The 26,495-nt window shown below is 39.0% G+C and overlaps 2 protein-coding genes across 3 annotated transcripts in view; one reads left to right on the plus strand and one right to left on the minus strand.

The window, feature by feature from the left end:
* Positions 1 to 858: 858 nt before the first annotated feature.
* Positions 859 to 12,447, minus strand: ZFAND5 (zinc finger AN1-type containing 5). 2 transcript variants are annotated; one of them, XM_022573506.2, is made up of 6 exons: positions 11,739 to 12,389; positions 7,364 to 7,521; positions 6,827 to 6,938; positions 6,075 to 6,178; positions 3,205 to 3,330; positions 859 to 2,520 (listed from the first exon to the last, which is right to left on the minus strand). In XM_022573506.2, the coding sequence occupies exons 2-6, from the start codon at positions 7,512 to 7,514 to the stop codon at positions 2,372 to 2,374; spliced, it is 642 nt and encodes a 213-aa protein (XP_022429214.1). In that variant the 5' UTR covers positions 7,515 to 7,521; positions 11,739 to 12,389; the 3' UTR covers positions 859 to 2,371. The 2 variants fall into 2 exon arrangements, with proteins under 2 accessions (XP_022429214.1, XP_089769436.1); XM_089913310.1 differs by lacking the exon at positions 3,205 to 3,330 and having other exon boundaries at positions 11,739 to 12,447.
* Positions 11,375 to 26,495, plus strand: part of LOC111174602 (uncharacterized) — a 240,083-nt gene continuing 224,962 nt past the window's right edge. The window contains exons 1-2 of the mRNA XM_089913311.1: positions 11,375 to 13,173; positions 24,977 to 25,160. Coding sequence (XP_089769437.1) covers positions 11,506 to 12,279 — 774 coding nt within the window. The 5' untranslated portion in view covers positions 11,375 to 11,505 and the 3' untranslated portion in view covers positions 12,280 to 13,173; positions 24,977 to 25,160. The remainder of the gene's footprint in view (positions 13,174 to 24,976; positions 25,161 to 26,495) is intronic.

The raw sequence follows: 26,495 nt of genomic DNA on the forward strand, positions 1-26,495 counted from the left end.
TGAAGTCAAAAGGTCCATCATCTTCCCATGTAAGTCTTCTTTATCCCCAACGTACCACTCTTGGACTTCAAAACCTTAAGGTTTAAAAATTTATTAAGCAAATGTCTGACAGTGGTAGCACTGAGGGAAAATAAGTCTTATTTAAACTTTGAATAAAAATTAAGTTTGCCTTCTAAATACCATAATTTTCAAGTCAATTTTGGTTCTTCAATATCCTTCATATTTCAGGAGACACTACCCTCATCATACTTCATATAGTATACATTTCCGCTCACCTGAAGCAAAAGTAGCAGCACTCAAAATACTGTGACAGGTGGTAGTGAATCATCTGGGTATTTACATTTCAAACTCCCATCATTGCGAGGTCATGGTTCTGCTTTTTGGAAGTCAGCATGTCGTTATCCCTTGTTCTTTATTATCTCACGTGACACCTGCAAAGACCAAGCCCACGGGTCCATCTCAACATTAGAACCAAACCCCAAACAAGACTATGTCTGTTGTTGTAAACACACTGTCATGCCTAAAGTGTCATTTATAAAGCAAAAAAAAAGGAAAAGGGAGATAGGAGGATTGAAAAATTATGACCTAAGTTCTAAGGCTGTTTTAACCCTGAAAGTGCCTATTCATTTCTTCAAAATTAAATTGCCTATTACGTACCACACTTACGATGTTCTACAACACTCGTCTCATGGCTCTCACTTGAATATATCATGTTCAGGGATGGCAATGGAAAAAAATTTACAATATAGCCATGCAAAGTCTACAAATGCAACTAAAAAGTTCAATATGAAACATTTTCTAATTATCCCCCTTTAGGATTTCTAACTATGGCTTAAAAACCCAATGAACAAGTGGAAGTTTCCCTCTGTACATGGCTTTTATTATTTACATAATACAATACAGCATCAATGCTGAATAGCATGATTATGTGCAATACATAAATATGAACTATCTGTACACATCTGCAGGTCTAACTCAGAACTAAGGTACATAAAATTGAAAGCAAAACTGAATGCTTTAAGAGTAAAAGTAAAAACTAAGACTGAACACTGCAATAAATCAGAAGTAGTGCCTCGTGTACATACTTAACTATTTACAGATGAAAACAGGCATTACCACGACACCAATCTAACTATACGCATTTATATATAAAAAACACAAGTTTCATACATCACAAAAAACCTTCCATTATAACACAGAAGTGATATTACCAGACAAGCATCAGTGAAGTATACTGCCTCTTCTAGTTGTTATTGTACAATGCTGTAGATAATGCAGCCCATGCAATACACCCAAGAACACTAGAGTCCTACACCCAAGTACAATTAATATGATAAAGCAGCCCTCTGCAAGTGGTGCTGGATACCACTAAGAAGTCTACCGCAGCCATGTTGGTTATGATTTTCCATGCAGAAGGGTACAGTTACATTAAGAACTGAAGTCTTTAAAAAAGCTTTAAACATTCTTTCTTGAACCAAAACAATTCAACAAAATATGCACATGAAAAATTAACTATTCAGATACCCTTGCAAATTAAAATTCAGATGCATGTTACTCAATAGAGCTGCTATATGTGAAAACCAAACGTAGAGTTTTAACTTCTTCTTGTAGACAAATTAATCTTAGTGCAGTTCTGTGCTACACAATATTGTTAGCAATGAGAGTAATGCAGACATCTTCTGGTGCAGGCCAGCACGATAAGCTTCAAAGATAGCTCAGGACCCTGTTGGCTTGATCTGTTTTACTCTTTATAACCAGTTATGATGTGTACCTTCCAAAGAATGTCTTATTTGACAGCTTTTAGAAGACCAATTAGCCAGGCTTACATATGGCACCAAAACACTGGTTTCACGGAAAGGTCTGATAGCTTTCTTTATAGCTTTCTTCCCGCTTCCAAGGAAAATGTGGAAATTAACAGGGTAAAGTTTATGGTAGAAGTAGACTGCCAGTCCTTTTCTGGTGTACCATTAAAAAAAAAAAAAAAAAATACAGGCACATAACACTAGCCAGAGATTATACCTTGATTACATTCTCAAAGGCAGATATGCTGCAAACATGCAGATATTTCACGTACTTTGTTTGGCACAAGGGAACTAAATTTTGTCCCTATTATCTGTGTTTTCAACTTGCTGTGCAGATTTTCATCCAATTTTATTCAGGGGAGGGCATATACATTTTGTAGGGCTGTATCTATCCAATTCTGCCTGTAACAAACACCCACACATCCTAAAATATCAATTATAAGACAGACAAGTGTAAAGTAAAACTCTGGAGGACATCAAAGGAAAATGGCCATGCATCTGCTCTTTAATGTTTTCCTACGATATATTAAAATAAAAACAAAGTTATCAGTCTCTTCACAAGTAGTAATTTATATTCTCTGGATTTTTTCAGCCACAACAACTGGATTCTCTTTTCTGATTTTTGCTGCAGCTTCTGCTTTGTAATCATATGGACAGTTGTGCTTGTCAGAGTAACGGTGAAGTCCACAAAACAAATTTCCACACCGGCAGTCAAACCCTGTACATACAAGAGGAAGTAGAGTCACTTGGGAACTTGTAGCAATTAAAAGAAACAAAAGCATTAGTCAATATAGAAAAGGAAGCAGATTTTCATGACTCTTTGCAACATTAAAGAGTCTGTCACTTTAAACTGAAAGTGCTCCTAACCTCCTCTGACATGGTGAGAAATTTAAGTAACTATCCTTCCATAAACTCCTGTAGGTACCAAACAGGGTAGAAATTACACAGGCTCTGGAGTCAGGCTGATTTGAATTTAAATTCTAGTCCTACCGTATGTTAACTGGGTAATGTTTCCTCAAGTGAAGGCTAGGAAAAGACAACCACATACAGTTCTGAGATTTAAAGAAGAACAATTAAAAAGTATCTAGAACATTTTGTGCCTGGTTCAAAGTAGGTGCTTACTATTTAATTCAGCTATCTTTTTCCCAGGAGAACAGAACAAAGGAAAGAATCAAAAGGGATTAATTTTTATCAATCCGATAAAGGAAAGTAATTCAGAAGGCCTGAAGTTAGGAAAGGGTTTCATATGATTAGACAAACCAATGGAAATCAAACTCAACTTCTCTTCACTGTCCTCTTTCCAGTCTACTCTGGAAACTTTCTATTCTTCAAAGTCGGGCATTTTGTTTTATGTGTAAGACTGACCAGTCCCTTAGGGAGTAACTAGGAGCTCCCTGAATACCTGTAAGGCCAACTTTCTTTCTGCACATGAAACATCTGTTCTTCTTTGGTTTGGGCAACTCAGGGGCTTTTTCTTCACTTTGAGAAGTACTGGGCTGAGAAACTGATGGACTGGGCTGAGTGACAACTGAAAAACAAGGGTAAAAATTAGAAGTCTGTCAATTGTTTGGCTGATAATTATCTAAGACCAGACCAAAACAAAACAAGAGAAACAGTAAGATTCTTCCTGAAAATGTTTAAGAAGTCTTTCTTGAAAACATGTACTTTAAAAACAATCTTCTACTTTAATATCAGAACTTCTTTCAAATCTGAGAATTTCTTGCCAATTAACATAATACCACTTGCTCCTGTAAATTTTATTAAATTATCACTCCACTCAAGTTCCTTTAAACTCACTCTAGTCCTGGCAAACAAAATCCTAATTCTAAATTTTAAAGACCTGAGAGATGTGGTCATCTCCTCAGTTTTTCCATATTCCAATTGCCTAAATGCAAACTTCTAAATTAGGGCAGTTCAAATTCAGGAAATAAGGTTACCAACTTCTGAGGTAATTAGCTATAAAGTCATTTTGCTTTTATACTGATAGAAAAAAGAAAAATTGTGTAGATAAACCCAATAAATTTTGACAAGTAAAACCCAAGTCATTAATCCCCTAATTAACTTTAGATTCCAAAATTTCACAATTATTACTGTGCCATTTTAATAAGTGCTTTATATTGTCTTACATAGAAAGCCTGCAGGATTAAAAAAAAAAAAAAACTTGAAAGATCAGCAACGTTGTCTTTAGGACAGTGTAAGTACTTGTGAAGCTTTGATTTTAGACTATTAAGGATTCCAGAGGCAAAACAAGAATTTTTAGAGCACAGCTGTAATTTACTTTGTGATACTTATCTAAAATGGGTATGGGGCTTCCCTGGTGGCGCAGTGGTTGAGAGTCCGCCTACGAATGCAGGGGACACGGGTTCGTGCCCCAGTCCAGGAAGATCCCACATGCCGCGGAGCGGCTAGGCCCGTGAGCCATGGCTGCTGAGCCTGCGTGTCCAGAGCCTGTGCTCCGCAACGGGAGAGGCCACAACAGTGAGAGGCCCGCGTACCGCAAAAAAATAAATAAAAAAATAAAAATAAAATGGGTATGAAATTTGGACAGTAAGAGATATGACCTACTTTTAAAAGTCCCTGTTTCTCCACCTAAAAGATCTAAGTTTTAAGTTTACTCATGACATCAATGGAATTTGTCAATATAAAGATAAAATTGCAGATTACTGTTTTGAAGTTCACATTACCACCAGGTTATTGAAAACAAAACAGCAAAATTTAGTTCTACTTTTATAAAACTAAGTGAAACCAGAAGCACTATAAGTTGAGTTTTAATATTAATCCAAACCCCAATAGCAAATTAACGTATACAATACTAAAATTATTGCCTAACAATAGGTCAACACTAATGCTATCAGCATAAATCCAAACCAATTGGTTTAATAGGTACTGTTAAAATTACCTCCAAATTTATAACTCATTTGCATTAGTAATATATCCAGTGACATTAACAGTCTAATATTAGACCAACAGTAATATTCTAGCTACTACTTATTCCTAATAATCTACTATGGCAACGTTAATGTAATTTTTCCTGATGGTATAACAGTAAAGAACAATCTGTGGAATAGTGCTGGGGAGGTGACAGCCATATTTCCTTGGCCACACCTGAAAATTGGACAGTGGTTCCTAAAACATACAGGGAAGAGGGGCGGGAAGAGGGGCGGGGGTCAGTCAAGAAGGGAAAAATGATACAGAAAAGGCAGAGCAGTAAACTACAGAACGCCTACTAAGAAATAATAAATGCACAGAATAGCTATAGAACTAATCCAAAAGAGTACTGTTCCAAGGTCAGTGTCATTTTGTGTTTTAAAAAAACAAAAACAAATGAAACAGAACAAAAGCCTCACAAATACTAATTTGGTCAGTTTTTCGTAAGGATGGAACTTACTTAAAAATACCAAATATGGATTCACCTGCCCAACTTAAGAATTTTCATCTTAAATGTATCAATTAACAGTGATATGGTTCACATAAGCTCGGCCATGTACAAAAGCAAGCCTCCAAAGCAGACTACACATCCACTGACACTATTAGCTCACAATAAAGTTTTATATTGTGTTCAGTCAACACTATACCAGGAAATCATGAATTGATCAAATGCACTATGTGCACCATAGAGTATAGAGATCATTGTTCCAGGGTCTAGCGCAGATAAATCAAACAAGTCAATCTTCTGGCAACATTAAAGCACTCCTGGTTGTGCTATGTAAGTTCAGCATAGACTCAGTCACTAACTAATGCAAACCAAAATGCCTTTCCACACTGAGTTTTTAAACTCCCATAGGGATCCCACACTTCTTCAATTCAAGTTTCTTTTAGTGTTTGATATGTTCTTTTGCTTGAGTATTTTCTACAGTATTGACAATATCAAGACTGAATAGTTAATGCTTTTGATTATTAAATTTTTCTCCACAGCTTTGGAATTTAGTCCGTATAATTTCTTCCGTTTGTGAACAATACCTTCTTTAATGATTTAGATACTTTTAAAATATATTGGTAAACAGTTCATTAAATTCTTGACATTTTCAGTCTTCATATTATAAACTTTGCTGATTTGTGGATGCAGGGGCAAGGGGGGATGGGCAAAGAAGAAGAGATTAAAGAGTGACTATTTTACACTTCAAGGTACTTTAAAGATAGTGGTTTGCTTGGCCTATATTTTATAGCTCTCTCTCCTCTTTGGTCCTTCAATGGGAAGGAAAGAATCCCTCCACCAACCCTTTCTTGTACTACCAAATCCAGAACTGAACTAGTATTAAACAAAAAGCATACCTGGCTCTGACACCTCTGTTTTCGCGGTAGTTATTTTGTCCTCTCTTGAAATGCTCATTTCTGTCATTTGCTGAGTTACAGGCAAGGCAGCCACAGGCACATTTCTATTTAAGTTCAAGCAAACATTTTTAAAGATGTTAAGGGTACTTCTTGGAAAGATAATAAGTTGTCAGTTCAACATATATTATTTCCAATGTGATCAAATGGAGCTAAATAATCTAAACAAGATGCCCAGCACAGATGGATGAGAATAAGGAAAGCAATTTGATGAATGGCTCATCAATTCAAGCCTGCATATTTATATAGGTTACGATGTTCTATTATAGCCAACTAGAAATTTTTAGCTGTGCCTGTGATTTGTTTAAGGGCAAAAGGGGTAGCTTTGCCAGAATGCCTTATGTGGCATTACAATATAGCCTGCAGAGCCTCATTCTCTACAATTATTATGCCTCAATTACAAGGAAATAAAAACACAGCATCTCAACACAGCATCCTTGAGGTTGTTCAGGAGTGCGTTGTTAATACACATCTTTACTCAATGACCTACAAGATCATATATTAAAGGACACTGGAATAATCACCAATTGTGCAACACATGTAAAGCCAAGGGCATCTAATGTATTAACATCCTTATTATAATGCAATATGTATGATGTAATACATCATTATTTATTAACATTCATAATTATAATGTCATTTATCTTTATTTCCTCCCTGTATTATTCTAAAAACCCAGAAATGTTTAATCTTACCTTGATTTTTCAGATGTGCTGCCAGCAGCACCTTCACAGTTGTTTAAACTAGCGTCTGCTCTTTGTACAGATGCAGAGTCTGAGGTAGGACTGTTGGAACCACTAGCTGTCCCTATTTAGAAAAAAGGATTGGTAAGAAACAAAGCAACACTACAAACACTCATTACCAAAACTATTAATAAGTAACAAATACTTGCATTTAATTAGGTTAGTGACTTAAGTACTTTCACTGTGCTGCAGAATCTTACACTTAAGTGATATCCAAACAACAAAAAAATATATTAAAAAGTCATATCCAGTGAGTACATGTACTCAAAAATGAAAATGAAAAAGCTAGAAGATGCCTGTAGACAGTCACTCATTCCTCATGTAGTCATTCCAAGTACTTGGGCTACTATTGCTTTAAATTTCAAGCTTTTCTCGAGTCTTCTCTCCTTGGACTTTCAGGATTCATTCTCAGTCTTAGGCCCCAACTCTTGGTTCTATATTTTCTGTCCACCAGGTCTTCAAATGGGTTATTTCTTGGAACCAACTTACCCATTGGGCTCATTCTGCCACTATTCTGCTGCCTCTGAAGATGTTCTTTGTAGCAAACAGAACACATTCCATTTGTCCTAGGATTCCCATAAAAGCCACATCCTGTACTACACAGCATGGGCCCTGGGGTCTGGTTAGTCTCCTGAGCCATTTTTCTCCTGTAAACAAAACAAAACAAAAATTTTAGAAACTAGCATGTAGTAAAAACAAAACAAAACAAAAAAACCCCACTAAATTAGTATGATAGTCATTATTGTACCTTTGTCATTTCTAAACACTGAGTCTGTTTCTAACAAAGCCCCCAATTGTGTTAATCTTTAAAAGAGAGTAGGCTAAATTATGAATATTTTGTTGCCTTTATAAAACATGAATGGAACTGTTTTAGCTTGATAAACAATGAACTATCATGACTTCACATTTTTAGGACAAAAAATTCTATCATTAAACATTAAAATATATTATTTTACCTGTCACTGTTTCTGTAATTCGTGAAAAGGTCACCCTTCCCGATACCAGAATTATGTTTAAATCAATTTTGGCAATTGGTATCTTTAAATCACTTTCTGCTCTCCTACACTACAGGCAGATTATTTCAAATAATCACAATTAACTATTGACTCTTCATATCTACTAATTGTTCTTTAAACTAGCTGTATATTGGATGTAGCTCTAGAGCTTTCTTAAAACTAACATCTGAACATACGTCGGCCCTGTAGTAATTCAGTTCTGCTACGGGGCAGAGCATCTGTACTTTTTAAATGCTGCAACACCTTTACAGAAGACTGAAAAGAGAGCTGGTAGATCATCTAGCTTTTCCTGTTACCCTGGCACCAAAAAGTGAAGTTCTTTAAGAATTTAGGAAAAAGCTGCTTAGGAAATTCCTTTTGTTCTACATTTGACATGAGAAATCGGGGTCTGAGTATACTTTAAAGTCAGTGCCTAGAAACCTATAATGTACAAATTATCAGCCATAGATTTCTCAGCCAACGGCTCTATTAAAACTTTTAACAAGCACTTGTCTGCCTCATGACAGAAAATAATGAAACCTTTCCAAGCTCAATTTCAATATGGCAAAATAAAGCAATATACACAACCTTTAGTAATGGTTAATATTTAATGCTAGGTTACCGGAAAGAGCTTTATATAGCAAGCATACCCTTGCTTTTCCAGAAGCCTTCTTAAAATTAGCACAAACAGTAATGTTTTGCTAAATTTAGTAAAATTTCCTGAGTTAACAGACATAAATATTTAAGAAAAAAAATTTAAAAACCTGGAAGGTTTCCATGTCACCTTTAAAGTATGTATGAATGTACCAAAAGCGTATTTCAGAGCATTTTATCAAGGGGAGATTATGTGCAATAATTCTGGTCATTCTCCTTTAACTGTACCTTAATGTTGACTATGAAGGTGACTTATAAGTTATGAACTTTTCAAATAAGTGCAGGAAAGTACTTTCAGCTACAGCTTGTTACTTCCTAGAATTTCATACTGCTTTTTCCAACCACCACATACTAGGATACACTCTTTAGTGAGTTATTAAAAGCAATGTTTTAACAAGTATTAACACTTTTTACCAAAATTATAAAAAGGGGGGAAGAGGACTAACCAAACTTGACCTGGCCTGAATCCTGACAATTATTCCAACAATCTAAATGATAGTAATCTTTCCTTTTGTTAGCAAAAAGCCATTATATTTCAAGCTTGAAAATACCTCAAGCCAATCAAACTTGTACGGAAAGTGACCAATACTTGCAACTTACTTCAGATAATAGTACTAATTTAGTTGACACTATCTCTTTAAATAGTAACTGGAATTTAGCTGACTCATTTTGGATCAGGGTAGTGTAAACATTTCAACATCACTTAGGAAGTTTATTAATAAACACTTTCAGCTAGGTTTTTAAAATTCTGAGTATAACATGTACAAAAAATGCTTCAAATAAGAGTGTATTTGCATGCCTACCATGCAAAGTATGTGAATCTTTGCCCTACACAAAGCAGGGCCATTCCTTGAAGCCAGCTTAAGAATTACACTAGCTCACTTGCTATACTAACTTCTAGTGTCATCTAACAGTGGCTTTAAAAGTAAATTGGCCTAAAAGTCAACCCACATTAATATTAACCTGATTCTTAAAATCTTTTGTTTATATAAATGGGGGCGGGAATTTCACCCAATTATTTCACATGCAAAGTATTCCACCTTTCTTCAGAAAACACATCTACCTTCAAGTCACGATAAACAGCCTCCAAACTGAAATACAAGAGACACTGGGACATCAGTCTTCTACATGGCATCTCATCTTGTAGATTTCCCGCCCCCTAGAAAGCCAGCTTTTAAATGCCACCACAAGAGCACAGCTTGCCTTAATATTTCTCAGAAGCTTAGATCACATGGGCGGGCGCTTCAGCCTGTCACAAGGCTGCAATGTGACAGGGTGAGCGGGATGGAGGCTCTCACATAAAGCCTAGTCAACAGAGGCCTCTGAAATCAGCTTCTATTTTTATCTCAGAGCCTGCCAACTCCTACACAACCCCAAGAATTAAGGATGCAGCGCTCATATAAGAAAACAAAACAAAAAGATGCCATTAAGATTGCTAGATTTTTTCTAACACAGGGAATGATCTCACATTAAATCTAGAAAATGCAAGCATCATTAATCACTCATGAAGCCAAATGGTCAGGGCTGTTTATAAAAACCAAGCACAGCGAAGAGCATCAAGGCAGAAAGAATCCTCATGATTAGTGGCAATTTTTTTTGAGGTGGGTGTGGGGGATGAGTGCCATTAGGTACTGTGTTTCCCCACTTGTATTTTATTAAAGTACAATACCATTATTATTTACTACCTTTAAAGTTGCTAGAAACTTGAGCATTCATCATGTCAGCTCTATCAGGTATAGCTAGAATGTTTATTTTTATAGTTTTTATAGCTGAAATGTGTATTTTTTTTTTTTTACAGTTTGTGGCTTCCTATAATTCATAGGAAAATCAAAACCAAAACCAAAAAGACAGGAGCATGTCACTGAAAAATTCTCCAGCCTCAAATATGAATAAAAAAGGCTTTTATGCCTATGGAATTTACTTCTCTCAGGTGCACAAAATGTTAAAAAGACGTTTAAGAATGCCTGCCCACCTGGAGTTGAGACCAGAGTTCTAGTTTCTAATCTATCTCTAAGCCAGTGACCTTGGGCAAGCCCTTACTCTCCAGATCTCAGTTCCCTTTTGCTAAATGGACATTAGTGTGATTTTAAAGGCTCCTTTTCAGGCTTAATACCGGGCCTGAGAGATAGAAAACAGGGAAGAATTAAACATCTTTTTGAGGGGGACATATTTAGAAGAAAAACTTGAAAAATGAAATTGCAGTATTTTCACCAATTCAGTTCTAAAACCCTACTTTTAAAAATAAGGAGTAAAATAAAATTCATTTAGATTTTTTAAAAAGTCTGTAAATTACCTGAATGGCCAAGCTGAAGAACAGTGGCTCTATGACCTATATACTACTTTACCCTAATGTGCCCTTAGACTAGATTATTAGAAGGCAGTCATTCAATAACGATAACCCGGACCTTTTCCCAAAACACAGCTCCACGGAGTGCGTGGAAAGCGAGCAAAGAATTTCATGTTCCTCAGCCTAAATGCACGAAACAAAGGGGAAGGTGCTCCATTTCCTTCATGAAAGGCATCTCGGGCGAGAAACGCAGCAACATCAGTAAAACTAAAACACGACAGAGAAGACCCCTCTCACCCAACGTTCCAACGGATTATAAAACAAGTTCGGGTCCCACTGGTCCCCCATCCCTACCGCCATGCCCTTTCAAGCAAAGGCCTCGTTCAGGAAAGCACTGCAGGGCCTTTTCCAAAAACCACTGAGTCATGCAGAATAGCAGCTCCGCAGGCCAAGCCGGCCCCTAACTCTGCCGGTCCCGCGCCTACCCCCGACCCTGAACGGCCCCTCCGAGGAGGCGGAGATAGGGGGTGCGGCGGGCAAGGGGCTGGGGGCGCGGCCGCCGCGACCGCCTCTTTGTCTTTCCGGGTTTGGCCGCCCACGCCGGGCGCCACCGCGGAAGGCGGCCACGACGGACTCGAGGGAGGCCCAGAGCTCGAACCCCCGGAGGCCGCACGCCGGGCATTTTTTCCCCGACCATGAGTGTGCGAGTGAGCCCGGGGCACAGGGAACTAGGCCTCCGGCCTCGACGGCAGAATGCCGCCTCAGTCTTTGTGCTTCCTGAGCTGGCTGGCGTGCTCTCCTCCCCCGGACGCCGCCATACGCTGGCCGCTCGGCCTTCGTCGGAGGCCCGCGGCGCCCGAATCCCTCACTCCCAACCCTGGCCGACCACGAGTAGCCGGGCGCCCTCCCCAAGCCCCGTGCTACTCACCCTTCGGCGGCAGGAACCGGGCTGGCGCGCGACGCCGGCGCGGTGGGACCGGGCCGAGCCCTCACGGAGGGGCGAGCCGGAAGCCCTGAATTCGCCGCCGCCGCCGCCGCGGGCCGGGAACGGGTCAGAGCTGCAGGCGGAGGTGGCGCCGCCGCCGCGGGGTCTTCCTTTGTTCCCGCAGCAGCACCGAGCGTGGCCGGGACACGCCGGAGCTCGGGAAGTGGGAGGAGGGAAGCGAGGGGGGGCGGAGAAGGAGGCGGAGGGAGGGCCGAAGGCCGCGGCGGCTAACACTGCTCGCGGCGCCGGCCCGTCGTTGCCTCACGCCTCCACCGGCGGCGGGTTTGGCCAACTCCGAGGGCGAGCGGGGCGCACGCAGCTAGGCCTGGGCGCCGCAATGGCCCGCGGATGGCGCTCTCTGTCGCTTTGCTACTGCCGGGGAAGGTGTGCGGCTCCAGGGAACGACGAACCCCAAAAGGAGATGCACGTAGGCCCGCGCTCCAGTCAACTGACGCGTCCTCTCCACCCGGCGCTCAGGCAGTGAGGGAAAGGGAAGGGGGTGCGGGGTCTGTGCGTCAGCGAAAACCCCGACGGCGGCCGCGGCGGGGAGCGCGTTGACGTCACGTGCTCGACGCCGCGCCTCCGCCTCCAGTTACCCGGCCGGGGAGGCGGGGCCGAGCCTGAGCGCGCTACCTATGCGCGGAGCCGAATCACTGACTCGGCTGCCGGCCCCAGGGTGGAGTTGGAAAGAAGTAGTCCTGTGGAGGATGCGTTTCTATTTTTAACCCGATTGCCCGCCCTCAGCCTCTCTCCTTCCGATTTTCTCAGTAAAGCCGGCTTTTCGCCATCTGAGTTCTCACGCTTTGTCTAAAGCCTTTGGCAGACATTTCCCTTTCCTCCTTACTCCCCACCCCTTCCCCACCCAACAAGAACGTGTTAGAAGGATTCTGCTCAAGATTCTGCTCAAGAAGAGAAAATGAACTGCTGTTTAGCTTCTGGGTCTTCTCGCCTGTTTATGAAGTTTCCCCCGTCCGGTTCCCTCACACTCGCCTTCGGTTCTAAAGTCCAGCCTGAGCATTGCCCCTGATGCTCCCAGGAAGGAGCGGGGCGGGCGGCGCTCGCTTGCTCGCTCGCTCGCTCGCCCAAGGTCACGGATGGTTGTGCAGAGTCCGGAAGTGCTCCGCCGACCTGCTGCCCGTCTTCGGCCCCGGCGACACCGTTCTGAGCAAACTGTTTTGGCCAGCCTGTAAAATCCCTGGAAATGGACTGTTCCAGCAGAGCCTCGTGAACTGGGAAAGCACCAAATGTTCTACCCGAGATGAAGTTAAGGAACAAACAAGCTAGACCCGAGGGAGAGATCAAAAAGGAGACGTTGCAGGAGGAAGTTCAGAAGGGGGCAATTCAAAAATGAGGCACAGGCCCCAACTAGTTTGAAAGGGTGAGTTAACTAAAAACACTGAGAAGCTTTTCAAAGCACCAACAAAAAAACCCACTTGCAACTGGCCTCGCCAGGTGACTTTAGTTCAACTCAAAAAACACAAGTAGTAAGACAGAAAGGACTTAGGAAATTTTCTAGTAAACAATGGCCAGGAAATTTTCTAGTAAACAATGGCCTAATGAATAAATAGAAACGATGTTTAGGGCTTCTAATAGCCACCATTAGACTGGAGTGAGAGGTCCCTTCGTTGCTTCCCAAACTTGGTGATAAGAAAAATCACCTGGAATAATTGTTTACTTTTAAATAATCACCTAGGCCTTTCCCCTGGAGATAGTTTTGGTAGTCTGGGGTGGAGCTCAGGAACTTGAATATTTAAGTAGTACTCCAGGTGATTCTTCTTTATAATTTTGTGTATTTGGGAGAATGCTGTCCTGGTGCCCTGTGCCAAAATTTCCAAATCAAACAGTTCTCTGCCACAGTAAGTGGAATCCCTAGAACATAACATTTTTCTTTACAATTTAGAGTTATTGCTGTAGGCAATTAAAGTGTTAGAAATATAAGTGTTGATAGTTTCAGACACTGATAGTTTCAGACACTGGTCCCAGGACCATTGAAATTTACTTTCTTGAGTGAGTAGACAAATTAGTAAAAATATAGAAGCTACCATTTACAGACCATTTTGGGGGCTAAGTATTTTTCATTTAGGGTTTCATTTAATCCTCACAGCAATTCACTGAGATAGGTACTACATATCCATTTTTTACAGTTAAGTGATAAAGAGGGTAAGTGACTCCCTTGCGGCACTAAAGGACAGGGAATCAATGGAGGTGGTTCTTACTGAGGACAAAAATAACTTAGCGATTTCCCCCTCCTCCCATTTTAGTTATTAAAAGGTGAAACGATAATTCCTGAAGGAGTGAAATTGAAAGAAAAAAAAAACCCAGCTAAGTAATAAGGCAAGCTGGTTATTTAATAATGTATTGCATAATATGTAGCCCCTTCTGATAACTTGTCTTCTCTACCAACCATTTATAATTTTCTCTATGAGACTATTTCAACCAGGAATATACCTGGTATTGAACCTAGTTTTAGCAGGTTACCCTTCCAGCACCTACACCAGTCGTTCTCAAAGTGTGGTCCCCAGACCAGCAGCATCAGCATCACCTGGGCACTTGTTACAAATACAGATTCTCAGGCCCCCACACCAGACCTATGGAATCACAAACTCTGAGGGTTTGTCCAGTGATCTGTGTTTCAACAGGTTCTCTGTGTCATTCTGATGCACGCTCAAGTTTGAGAACCATTGACTTACCCCACCATGCTGTAAGAGATCTCTCAATCAGATGTTCACACCATGTGAAGGGAAAAAGTTTAAAAAAATTTTTTTTCTCATATTTCTGGTGTAACAGATTAGGGGATATGCTTCTAAGGAGTATTTTAGTTTTTGTTTTGGTGTTCTAAATTATCAGTTGGTCTGTAAAGACAAACTATAGAACACAAAATATATAGCAGAATGCTCTTAATATAGTATGCAAAAGGGCTGTCACCATGGTCATCAGAGAAGGTTAAAACCAGCCTCTGCAAAAAATACCGGAGAAAGTGGTGTGTGCTCAAAATGTGGTGTTATTGATTGTTCAAAAATTACCTTTTGTAGAATTTCATTACATGGAACATACCAAGTAACTGGTACTGATCCATTCCTAAATACTCCTTGAAAATAATACTAACTCAATTATTTTTTTATTCATTTTTTCCATTAAAATGTTTTGCACACTTGCTACATTCTAGATACCCACTAAACTGGGTGCTGGAATATACATTGGTGGGAAAAAATTGATCTTACCCTTGTTCTCATGGATCTTACTGTCATATTAGGGAGAAGGACGTTAACAATATTATCATGCAAATATGTAATGAGCTGGTAAATATTTTGAAAGAAAGGTGCAGAATGCTATGGGAGCATATAACCAATGACAATGGATGCTGAAAACTCACCCAAATCTGAGTTCCATTGCCAATCATCTCCATCACCAGTGGAACTAGGCTTATTTCCTTAAAGTAGTTAACTATAGCAAACTGGCATGTCATATGAGAAAGTTGGAACAGTTTGTATTCTGCTTAAGAATTCAGGTAAAGTCATTACAAGTTCACTTACATTTTTCTTTGTAATCTAGGGATGAGCCAAAAAGGGGATTGATAATTGGAGAAGAGCAAATTAATTCAATTTCTTAGAAAGTAGAAAACTGACATCTTTTAAAAATAGCAATAGAGGTTATTAGTCCACTGTAAAATATAAAAGACCTAGAGTTATTTTAGTTTGACATGGAGCTTTCCATTATGGACTAAGAATTGCTTCTATGTATGGCATGATTGTAACACCCTGTCATGGGTATTACATTTTTTCTCTGTGCTTGAGTAGAGCTTGGTGAAGCACAAAGTCTTTGCTGGGGTTTTAAAAACCGTTAGGTGTCATTTGATGTTCACATAGTACCCTTCTCTCTCCTTCTTTATCCCCTTCCCAGATCTCAAAGGTCAAGGTAACAAGATTCAATTGTATTTTTATTATTTTCAAAATGATTGGCTGAAAGGATATAATATTGTATTTAGAGCAAATCAACTAATTAAAAAATTGAGAGTAGAACATACCATTACTTAATTTAAAATTTTTCCTCTAATAATTAGTAATTAAATAATAATTAAAATATCAGTGAGTCCAATAATGGATTGGTTTTAGACCTAGCTCAACAAGTGACTGGCTGAGTATTTTTCCCCGGGGAAATGATAAAACAGTAGCAATTTAATTACTGTGTAGACCTTTTGATAGTGTTAAAGCCATACTTAATTTCAGTGAAAACAACTTGATCAAAGAATCTTCAAATAAATGGCATGGATGGCTTACCTAATTAGAGAAGACTTTTAGACACAATCCAGATATTTTCATCATAACCATAAGCAATTTTTACAACTATTTAAACGAACAAAAGCCTTTATTACTTATGCACATTAAGAACTTAAGGTGAAGGAAATCGATGAATATCTATGTGTGTGTGTGTGTATATATATATATATATATATGTATTGCTGTGGATATCACCTTTGTAAGACACAAGGTACTTTGGTCTCAAGAACTTTAGGAAATCTTTGTGACTGAACAAACAATCTAGGTATAGATATTAAGTATGTGATTTGAATCTCAGTAGTTGTATGTGGGGTTGGCTCTGAAACAACACTTTGGAGCATGTCATAACTTGGGTTCATAGGTGGTGGGTGGGCCAGAAAGACAGTCAGGAATGGGGTCAGTGATTTGGCAAGTGCCCCACAGCAACTAGAATGGTACAGAGCTGGGGCAGTGGCAATTGGCACTAAGGCCCTAGCTGTCAGGCAACAGAAAAAGATCACAGAAAGCAGGTAGATACCATCAGGGTGGTCAGGATTCAATCAGAAAACTGGTAAGAGAGAAATGGGTAGGGTGGGCCCTTGTCCTGGAAGAATGTAAGTTCTAGAAGGAGAGTTTGTATAACATTTTTTCATTTACAGTGTATATTCAAATACATTAATTCAATGAACTCTTACAACAGCCCATTGAGATAGGTATTATCATCTCTCCTTTTGCAGAGGAGTTGACTGAGGCTCAGGGCAAAGTCATGTGTCCTGTCCAATGTCATACATCTAGTAAGAGTCAGAGCTGGGAATTTAACTCTAGCCTTCTGTCCCGTGGTTCAATGTTCTGCTGCTCTCCAGGAGCATTTCCTCTTTTAATTTAGGTCATAATTATATTTCCTGTTATAGTGTGAACCACACTTGTATATCTTGTATATCACTCATCTCACCCAAAACTGTGACCTTAATAGAAATTCTGATTAGATAGTTTCTTCCAACCTAAGAGGCAATTCCTAAGTCTCATTTGCCGGTTCTAACCTCTCTATCCAACTTCTAAATGTGGCATTCCTTAAGTCTAGCACCCAAGCACTCTTTGTTTCTCTACTGCACATACTCTCAGAGTGATTTCACTCACTTCCATAGATGTAAATGCTATCACCTGGTGCAATGGTTCTGCTAGAAAGAAGTAGGTGCTGATACTCCAGGTACACTTGTGGCTTCTCTTCTAGTCCAGCTCTTCCTTTCAAAAAGACTTCTCTCCCCCCATTTTTTTCTGGCTTAGAGGTTAAGAAGCATGCTTCTTTTTGAGAAGCCTTCAGGAGTAGAGTATGAAATAAAGGATTCATGCAATAGGAGTTAGATTCAACCAGATGACTTCTTCAGCCCCTGGCAATTATAAGACCCCATGATTTCTTTGAGTGCATATTTGAATGAGTAAATTTCTGTTCATTAACTGTTTTTAAAAGCTTTATTCTTTTGTAATCACTTGACCTTATAGTTAAGGTAGAATTTTAAAAAAGGATAAAAAGCCAGAAATTCATAATAAATTATTAAAAAAAATGAAAACCAGTACAACAGTGTAACTGCATAAGGATTAAAGGAACTATATAAGTTTCAGGCAAATATATTTAGTATTTATTTTGTGCTTACTTTGTGCTTTTATATACCTTATTTCTAATTTTTACAATAATCCTTTGAAGTAGTGATGATTATGCTTTTTGACAGAGGTAGGGCAGAGGTACAAGGAGATAAGTAATATATCTCAAATCATATAGTTGTTATTGAAGAGTGAAGTCAAACCCAGGTCAGTCTTTGAGGCTCAAGTCCTTTCCAATGCAGTAATACCTTTCCTAAACTAGTCATAGTTACAAACTTTTAGAGGGTCCTCTTCAGCTGTCCACCCAGCACAGAAGTCTTCTAGACAGCATCTTCAGCATTCAGGTTATGCACTGATAACGCTAATGCTACGAAAGGATGTGCTCACACAGTAACCCATCCCAACCTCTCTAAAATCATGATACAAGATTTAATCCAGATAATTACCATTATCTAGTTTGCAAAGACCTCAGAAAAACATAACTTTAGTCTTCCATTTAAATGTATTCTATGACTATTAGGATGCCATTGGTTAAAAACAGCCATCATTTTTTTTAGAACTTATTGCTAAACATATTCAACAGGGTGGCTATTTCTTTCAATTTGTACTTGGGTATAATTTTGTGGTCTCTTTACTATTGTCAACTCTCATTATCGGTTAGTGGATTATATGGCATACACCTCATCTGCAGTAACTTGGATGCTTTGCCATTTACAGCAAATTTGTTTTCCTATGTTGGAGGTATATTGAGGATGAAGGAAAAAGAAGAAGGAGAAAATAACAAAAGAATTTTGGGGTGGAAATCTATTCTACATCTGTTTTATTATGCTATTTAAAAAAATTACAAAGTATTAATAGTATATGAATATATTCTCTTTGGAGGATAAATTTCAAGCAGCACATGATTTTAACATAAGAATGAGTCTCCTGTTCAAGCAACCCCCAACCCATTCTCCTCTTCCCAAAGATAATCCTTAGGTACTTATGTGTCTATACTTTCAAACCTTATTTTATGCATTCATGTACTTATAGAGAGAGAGAGACAGACGTCTTTGTGATTTGTTTACATACATGGAATTGTGCTGTATATATCGTTCTGCAACAGTATGCTTTGGGGATCTTTTCCATATCAGTGCATAAATATTGACCTTATTTATTTTAACAAATTCAATTAACAAAATTTGAGTATGGATGTAACATAATTTATGTTAATCATTATCCTACTGGTGGATGGTCAGATCTGCATTTCTAAACTATGATAAACAATGTTGATAAGAGCAGTAACTTATTCTGAAAATGCCATGTATTAATACCAATTGTTTGCATTTAAAAAAATATTTTTCATATGGACTTTGACCTTGCTCAAATGTCAGTCCTAGTGGGTAGAATTACTTTTTAAGAAAGCAGATAAATCTTAACTGACTTTACTAACCGTAACCTCTCCTTCTTTCCTTCCTTCCCTCCTTCCTCCCTCCCTCCTTTCTTCCCTACGGCCTTCCCTTCCTTCTTTCCTTTCTTCCTTCCTTCCTTCTTTCCTTTCTTTCTTCCTTCCTTCCTCTCTCTTTTTTCACTTTTTCACTTTTGAAAAGATAATACGCATAAGATGGTTAAGATTCACTAGGAGAGAATCAACTACAGTGTGAAGTCCTGCATCATTTCTCTCCCATCCAGAAACTAATGACCATGATGACAGTAGGTAACATTTGTTAGGCACTGATTAAGTGCCAAGCTTTGCTGTAAGCACTTTATACATATTAATATTAACTTAATTAATTCTCATAGAAGAATTAGGAAGTAGGCACAATTATTATCCCCATTTTGCTAACGTGGAAATTGTCAGAGGTTACCCTGGTACTGGACAAATGAGAGGACTTCTACATGGTGTTCCTCAAAGGCCTGGACAGTGAGGCCTTACCCTGGGTGTGGTAAAAGGGAGCAGTGCAACTCTACCAAGGCCCACTGTCCACAGCTCCTAGTCAAGAGCTGCTTCATACTTTGTGGGGATCCAACTTAGGGTGAGCATCTCCTCTGCTTCACCTGGGACTTTCCCAGTTTTAGCACTTTAGAAGTCCCGGGTCCCCAGGTCAATCCCTCAGTTGTGGGCAATCCTAGATGGTTGGTCACCCTAGTCCAAGTACTATTTATTTTGAGGAAAGGTGAGGGAGATCATACCTGGAGCAGGTGAGTGGATGACCTGCCTCATGGTCACCAAGGACTTTGGCAGGACCTTCACTGTGAACTACTGCCAGTGAATAAATATCTTTTCATAAACCCAGCTGTATAAATGGTAAGGTCAGAGCTGCTGACTTACCCTATCCACAGGGTCAGTACCTTTCCCCGTGAGACAGGAAAAGGTAAAAAGGATAAGAGGCCTACCACTTGGCTTGCATTCTAATATATCAGGGCACAAAGGATGCTGATGAGGAACCAAACCAAACAAACTCTGACAGCAAAAGTTCCTATCCTTTTTGACTTTTAATGTCATGCAGTTTAAATGTAATGTCCTGCTTCTACTCATAATAGGCCTACAAAATATTCTACTCTTCCTTGTTTCACCTGCAGTCAACAGTCTAAGTTACTTCATTATCTATGTTGCACAGATTTATGGCTTTTTTTGGTGTGTGGTCTGGAATTAGCTTCCTTACAACAAAGATGAAATGTCCCTTTAAGAAAAGATCTAAAAGCAAAGATTGCATTTTTTTCTTGAACAGTCTGGCAATCTTGATATATTTAGAGTTGCAAATAGAATGACTTTTTTGCTGTTATTAACTCAGTCACAAATTGCAAAGGGGATTAGAAAACCAGGAAATCAGTCATGTTTCTTGGCGGATGGTGGGTCCCAAGAGAGGGAATGATGAGACTATGGCTATCCTTACAAAAAGAAACACAAGACAAAGCCTGCCATAAAACCTCATTTGAAAATTGCTCCTCTTAAGAAATTATGCTAAAAGTGGCCTGCTCCTAGAAATACAAGTAAAAGAGTCAACCAATTTTTACCTCATAATATCAGTTTAGCTCTGGAATTGTGCTTAATGCAGCTCTAAGTGGCTGAGGGAGTGACATCATTGACCAAAACTACACTTGACAGAATTCTGTGAAGCTCAGAGCTACAGTGCAAGGCCATTGATTTTGCAACAGTTTGTTTCTTTTCTGATCTAAAAGTGATTTCTGTGTGCCAGGGGATCTTATCTATTAATGTTGTTCATTCTTCACTAGTCATCATTTTCCTTGGAACATGCCATCCTATGTAATCTGAGCAATAAGAACATCAGAAACTGACTGGTGGGAGATGTGGCCCTGAAAACACTGAAGGCACTTTGTCCCCAAGGCAGGGGTCACTAGGGAGGGAGAAGATGTTCTGGACTCTAATCAGACAAATACATTACAAAATTTCCACCTCAGATTTTCTCATGGAAGAACTAAGAAATTATATATACTCTTTGATTTGTTCTTATTATTAAAACAATGGACTTTCTGAGTTTCTCCAACACATGTTTATTGACCACCCACTCCATAACTTGCAGCTGGCGCCTGCAGAGCAACATTGAGGGTGATCTGGCCTCTTCCCCCGAGGAGCTGATATCCTCCTGACCTCATCTTCTACTGCTGTCACTCTTCATTGCTTTGCTTCTGTCACTCTGGCTTCCTCGCTCTTCCTCAAACATGCCAAGCACTCGGTTGCTTCAGCGCTTTTCTACTTACTGTTTCTTCCACCTGAATAGCTCTTGTTCCAGATATTTCACTTTATTGACTCCCCGATTAAAGGTCACCCTCACAAGGGAGGCCTTTCCCAGCTCACCACATAAAAGAGCACACACACACACACACGCACACATGTATACCCTTTTACTATCCCTTATCCTATTTTACTTTTCTTCATATCCATTTTCTATCACATCAAACATATATTACTTTCATTTATGTCTTTATTAAGTGTCTTCCCCCCACTATCTTTTAAGCTCCATGAGAGCACAAAATTAGTCTCTTTTGTTTCCTGCTATATCCCTTGTGCTAAGAACAGTTCCTGGCACCTCGTAAATATTCAGTGAATAATTGTGGGAAGAATGAATGAGTGAAGCGATCAAGTAGACTGCTCTATTATTCACACTCAGTAGGTTGGTCTAACTCAGTGTTTTTATGCTCCTAAATCTTGAAGATCATGCCTCAAATTCTAAGTTACCTCAGAAATCTTTAAGGTCAACTGTTTTATTCTGTGTCCAGTCAAAGGCTTTGGGCCCAAGGGAGGATAAATAATCAGGTCTCACCTCTTTTCCTGTCTCCTTCAACTACAACTCTGCTTTTAGCAGTTGTATATCGTGGACTTCAACAAAAGATTTCTTGTAAAGATAGGATTTCTCGAGCTAAAATGCAATAAGCAAACAAAAAGCAGAAAAAGAAAACTACTATTTGAGGGAATTGGGATGAGGGATGTTAATCCTTTGCTTTAACACTTCTATCAGCATTACTCAGGGACCCTGAAGAAAGGTCTGAACTAGGTGAGTGAGTCAGTGCTGGAGTCTTGTGAAAGCGCAGCTTACGACAAGACAGAACCTGGAGGGGGCCTTGAAACAAAGCTGGAGTTTAATGTTTTAACTATTTTAGAATAACCTTTAAAGGTAATATGATGTTAGGAAATTTTCATCTTGATCACTTTATATTTCAGTGTTAGAGAAGTCGAATCAAACACGTCTTTGTTAACATATGCAAGATGTTTTCCTGAAAAATCCTTATTTTGAGAGATCAAATTTGCATCGTTAGCAGGGAAGCTATTAGAAAAACAAGAGCACCTAAGACTTAAACAATAAAAAAATTGTATGGATTCTTACCAGTTGTCCACTCTTGACTGTTGAAATGAACAGCTGTGAGCTTTGTGCTTCCAGTTTTCACATGGCCCACATGTCCTTGGCGGAATCCTACAGTTGTCATTTAAACAAACATATCTTTGTCATGTTGGAAGAGGCATCTGATTTCATTCTGCTGGAGTGATGTGATCTGGGTCTGCAGTAGGCAATTGGAAGCAGGTAGTACAGTTCAGAACACTGTAGGGACTAAGGTTCTCCCGGTCCTTGGCATGTAGTGTTAGTGCCCACAGAGAGGAATGAATGCCCCAGGCACCTATTTGGCAGCGCTCTGTGCCTAGGACAGTGCTCAGTACCATGGGGGAATTTTAAAGAAATTTGAGATCATCTCCGTAATCCTGTTCCCGCTGCCTTCGTGGCAGAGTCAAACTTTCTAGAAGAGAAGAAGCCTGCTCATTGATTTTCGATTACTTGGCTAAACGCTGGCTTCTAAAGCCAACTCTGTCTCAGCAGTTCCTTTGTTCTTCAGGAGCTGCCCTACTGCCTTCAGTATCCTCTCGCTTTAGTGTATTTTGCACACAACTTCAAAACATCAGTCTTCCTACAATGGAAGTAGATTTGAAGCAGATTGAATTTGAAATCATATAAGACCTGGGCCTATGTCTTGTTTAAAGATTATTCTACTGACAAGTAGTAGTAACACCTCCACTATAGAATTGTGGCGGGGATCAAATGAGATCATGTATGTAAAAGCAATTTGTAAAGAATAAAGATCAAGGGACTTCCCTGGTGGTCCAGTGGTTAAGACTCTGTGCTTCCCCTGCAGGGGGTTCGGGTTTGACCCTTGGTCTGGGAAATAAGATCCCGCATGCTGTGTGGCATGGTCTTAAAATAAAATAAAATAAAATAAAGATCAATACAAAAGTAAAATATTATTGGTATTAAGCTCTATTTTATTACGTATCCCCTTGATAATGAAAACCTTCCAAGGTTACTTATTGCCTATGGAATAAAGTCCACATGCATTAACCTGTTATAAGAGGCCCTCTCCTTTATGGCCTATTCTTCATATCTTCTATACAGAACCCATTCTTCAGACAATCCAAGCTTTTCACAGTTCCCAGAACAAAGCATTACTTTCCTATATCTGTTACCTTTGTGAACTTAGTTCCCTTTTCTTGGAATGTTCCTCTACTTATTTTAGCCAATTGAAAGCCTACTCTTTTTTTTTTTCTTAAAAAAATTTTTTTTTCTCTCTTTTCATGAAGCTTTTATCCCATGTTTTCTTCTAAGAGATATGTAGTTTTAGGTCTTATATTTATGTCTTTGAACCATTTCAATTTTTGTATATGGTATAATAAGGGTCAACTCTCTTCTTTGGGATGTATGTATACAGTTTTCCCAGCAGCATTTATTGAAAAGACTATTCTTTCTCCTGCTCCATGTTAAAATAAGTTAATATATGTACTTATTTATACATTCCCCTTTCCCAAATGGTAGCATACTAATGCATATCTTCACCTAGCTTTTGTCATTTAACAACATATTCTGGAGATCATGTACTAGAGACCTTCACTCTCACCCCCTTTCTTTTAATTGGTGGTGTGATATTCCATTTTTTTGGGTGGACCATGTTTTATTCAACAAGTTTCCTATTGATGGACATTTGGGTTTTTTCCAGTTTTTGATATTATGCATAGGGCTGCAGTGAATAGACTTGTGCATATGTCTTTTCATTTTTTGATAGTGAATCTTTCCAGGAGGTGGGATTGCTGAGTCTAAGCAATACAAGATAAAGTTATGCCTAATTTTGTTAAATATTGCCAAGTTCTTTGCCATAAGGTTTGTACCATCTTACATTCTCAACACCAATGTGTGAGACCCTGTTTCTCGACATTGTTTCTAGTAGTGTATATTGTCACACTTTTGGAATTTTGTGACTCTCATAGGTGGGAAATGAAATATCACCCACTAATTTTTTAAGGCTGAAGTACCATTTCTTATTAGTTTGCAGCAGGCATATGTAACTTGTTATACCCAATACTGTACTATGGGTATAAGGGTACATACATGATCTCCCCTACAAACAGGAAGCTTTCTGAGTGAGTGAAAGTAGTGGGTCTAATTGATGTTTTAGAAAAAAATGTTTCAAGGGCTTGGAATATTGTTGGCATTCATTGTATATTTGCTGAAGGACAGGGTAAGTGAATAAGCTCAGAATTAGGAACTTGTTTTTATATACCATTTTTAGAGTCTATAATTATGTTTACAGTCATCTCCAGTGGGCGTGTTTATCTATGTGGTGGAACCCATGGAAAATTCAGGTGATTTTTGAGTGATTTTTTTTTTTTTCCTTGTCTGAGAAAAGATGGTCACAGAGATGTAGACCTTTTGTTTTCCCCTGAAAGATTCTGTTGAGTTCTGCACAAAACCTCCCTTGGAGAATATAGTCATTTGGAAAGTGTATTTTATTTTCTATTTACATTGCAATTTATAAAGTTCCTTCATGTCTATTGTTTGTTTTCAGCCTCACAACAGTGGTGAGACAGACACATGTCTGTTTATGGAAGAGAAATCTGTGACTCAGAAAAGTTCAGTAACTCGATCAAAGTTACTGAGACAACAGAAGCAGAGCCAGGCCTCAAACCCAGGTCTTCTGATGCCAAACCCAGCATTCTTTCTTGTACACCACAGCTGCCATCTGGAACTTGGTAAGAATTTTATACTTTTCTTCTGTTGTTTTTCTTTAGATAGGAACAGCTTTGAAAATAAATTTTAAAAATAAAGTCACTGAGGACATTTTTTCCTTTTAATATTTATAATGTGATATCTTGTGTATGTAATATGATAAAGGAAGAAGTGTCATATAAGGCTCTATGTGTATACCTCTCCTAAGATGCTCTTGTCCTGGAATTGTGTAATCGAGGCTCAGAGAATGCATTCGTTGCTGGGTGTCATGCCACTGATATAGTCATAGGAAACATACTGTGAAGATAAAAGCCACCTGTCTTTAAAATATTTTTTTAATTCATAAGGGCAGTTTCTAGTTCACGACGTCAAGGCGAGCACATTTATTTATTCCTCTCTCACAGAAATAATTTAAAATAATATTAGAAGAATAAAAAAGATTTGTAGTCCACAGAGATGGGGAGAATTATAAGTGGTCATAAGTAGATGAGAAGAAGGTAAACATGCTTTATTAAGTTTATAGTGGAGCAGAGAGGAAGAAGAGGAGAAAACAACACCCTAGAATATGAGAGAAGTGGACTGCAAGGGTAGAAGTCACTAAGCTGCCCTGAAGAACCCTAGAGAAGCTTTGGACTCAGAACTGGAAATCAGTTCAAGATGTCTAATAGCCAACTAGTAGGTATTCTAGAAAGACAAAGCACTCATGGTAGACGGAAGGAATTGTTAAAGAAATAACATCTCCAGAGCTAAAGGGAGATTTTTTAAATTCAAACAGTCCATAAAAGCCAAGTCAGATAAATTTTTAAAAGGCCCGTATTTAGAGATATCATTGTGAAATCTCAGAACACTAAAGATTTAAAGTGGGAATTTACATCTATGAACCTTTACTTGAGGGTGTACTCCAGTAAAAAAAGGGTGAAAACCAAGAAAGGGGAAGATGTGGGATTGTTTAATAAATCATTTAACCTTACCCCACAAGAGGTCTGGCCTTTGCCACCAGCTTTCGGGAAGTAATCTCTAAACTTCTGGAATGTCATGCCTGATGGGGTGTTATTGTCTTCCTGGGGGCTTTGGGGCAGCCAAACTGTAATGGATGTGATTCAAGGTTGGGACTTTGAGTCATACCTTGAGGGCCTGGAGACTGGAGATTAAAATTGAGACTGGAGATTAAAATTGACCTTGAGGGCAGTCAATCATGCCTATGTAATGGCGCCTGAGTAAAAACTAAATACTGAGGCTCTAATGAACTTCCCTGGTTGGCAAGCATCTGTGCTTATTGTCAAAAATCAATACTGGAGAAGTAACGTGTCTTGACTCTGTGGGGAAAGGACAATGGAAGCTCTGCACTGGGTATTTCC

The sequence above is a fragment of the Delphinapterus leucas genome, chromosome 6 (assembly GCF_059928025.1).
Source record: "Delphinapterus leucas isolate spDelLeu-1000000601 "Yukka" chromosome 6, BTC_Dleu_Yukka2, whole genome shotgun sequence".
Classification (NCBI taxonomy): domain Eukaryota; kingdom Metazoa; phylum Chordata; class Mammalia; order Artiodactyla; family Monodontidae; genus Delphinapterus; species Delphinapterus leucas.

Coding starts and splice junctions, on each gene's coding strand:
- ZFAND5 (XM_022573506.2), bottom strand. CDS start 7,514: ATGGCTCAGGAGACTAACCAGACCCCAGGGCCCATGCTGTGTAGTACA. Junction 6,939..7,363: donor TGGCAGAATGAGCCCAATGG/GTAAGTTGGTTC, acceptor TTTTCTAAATAG/GGACAGCTAGTGGTTCCAAC. Junction 3,331..6,074: donor AACAGAGGTGTCAGAGCCAG/GTATGCTTTTTG, acceptor CTTGTTTTTCAG/TTGTCACTCAGCCCAGTCCA.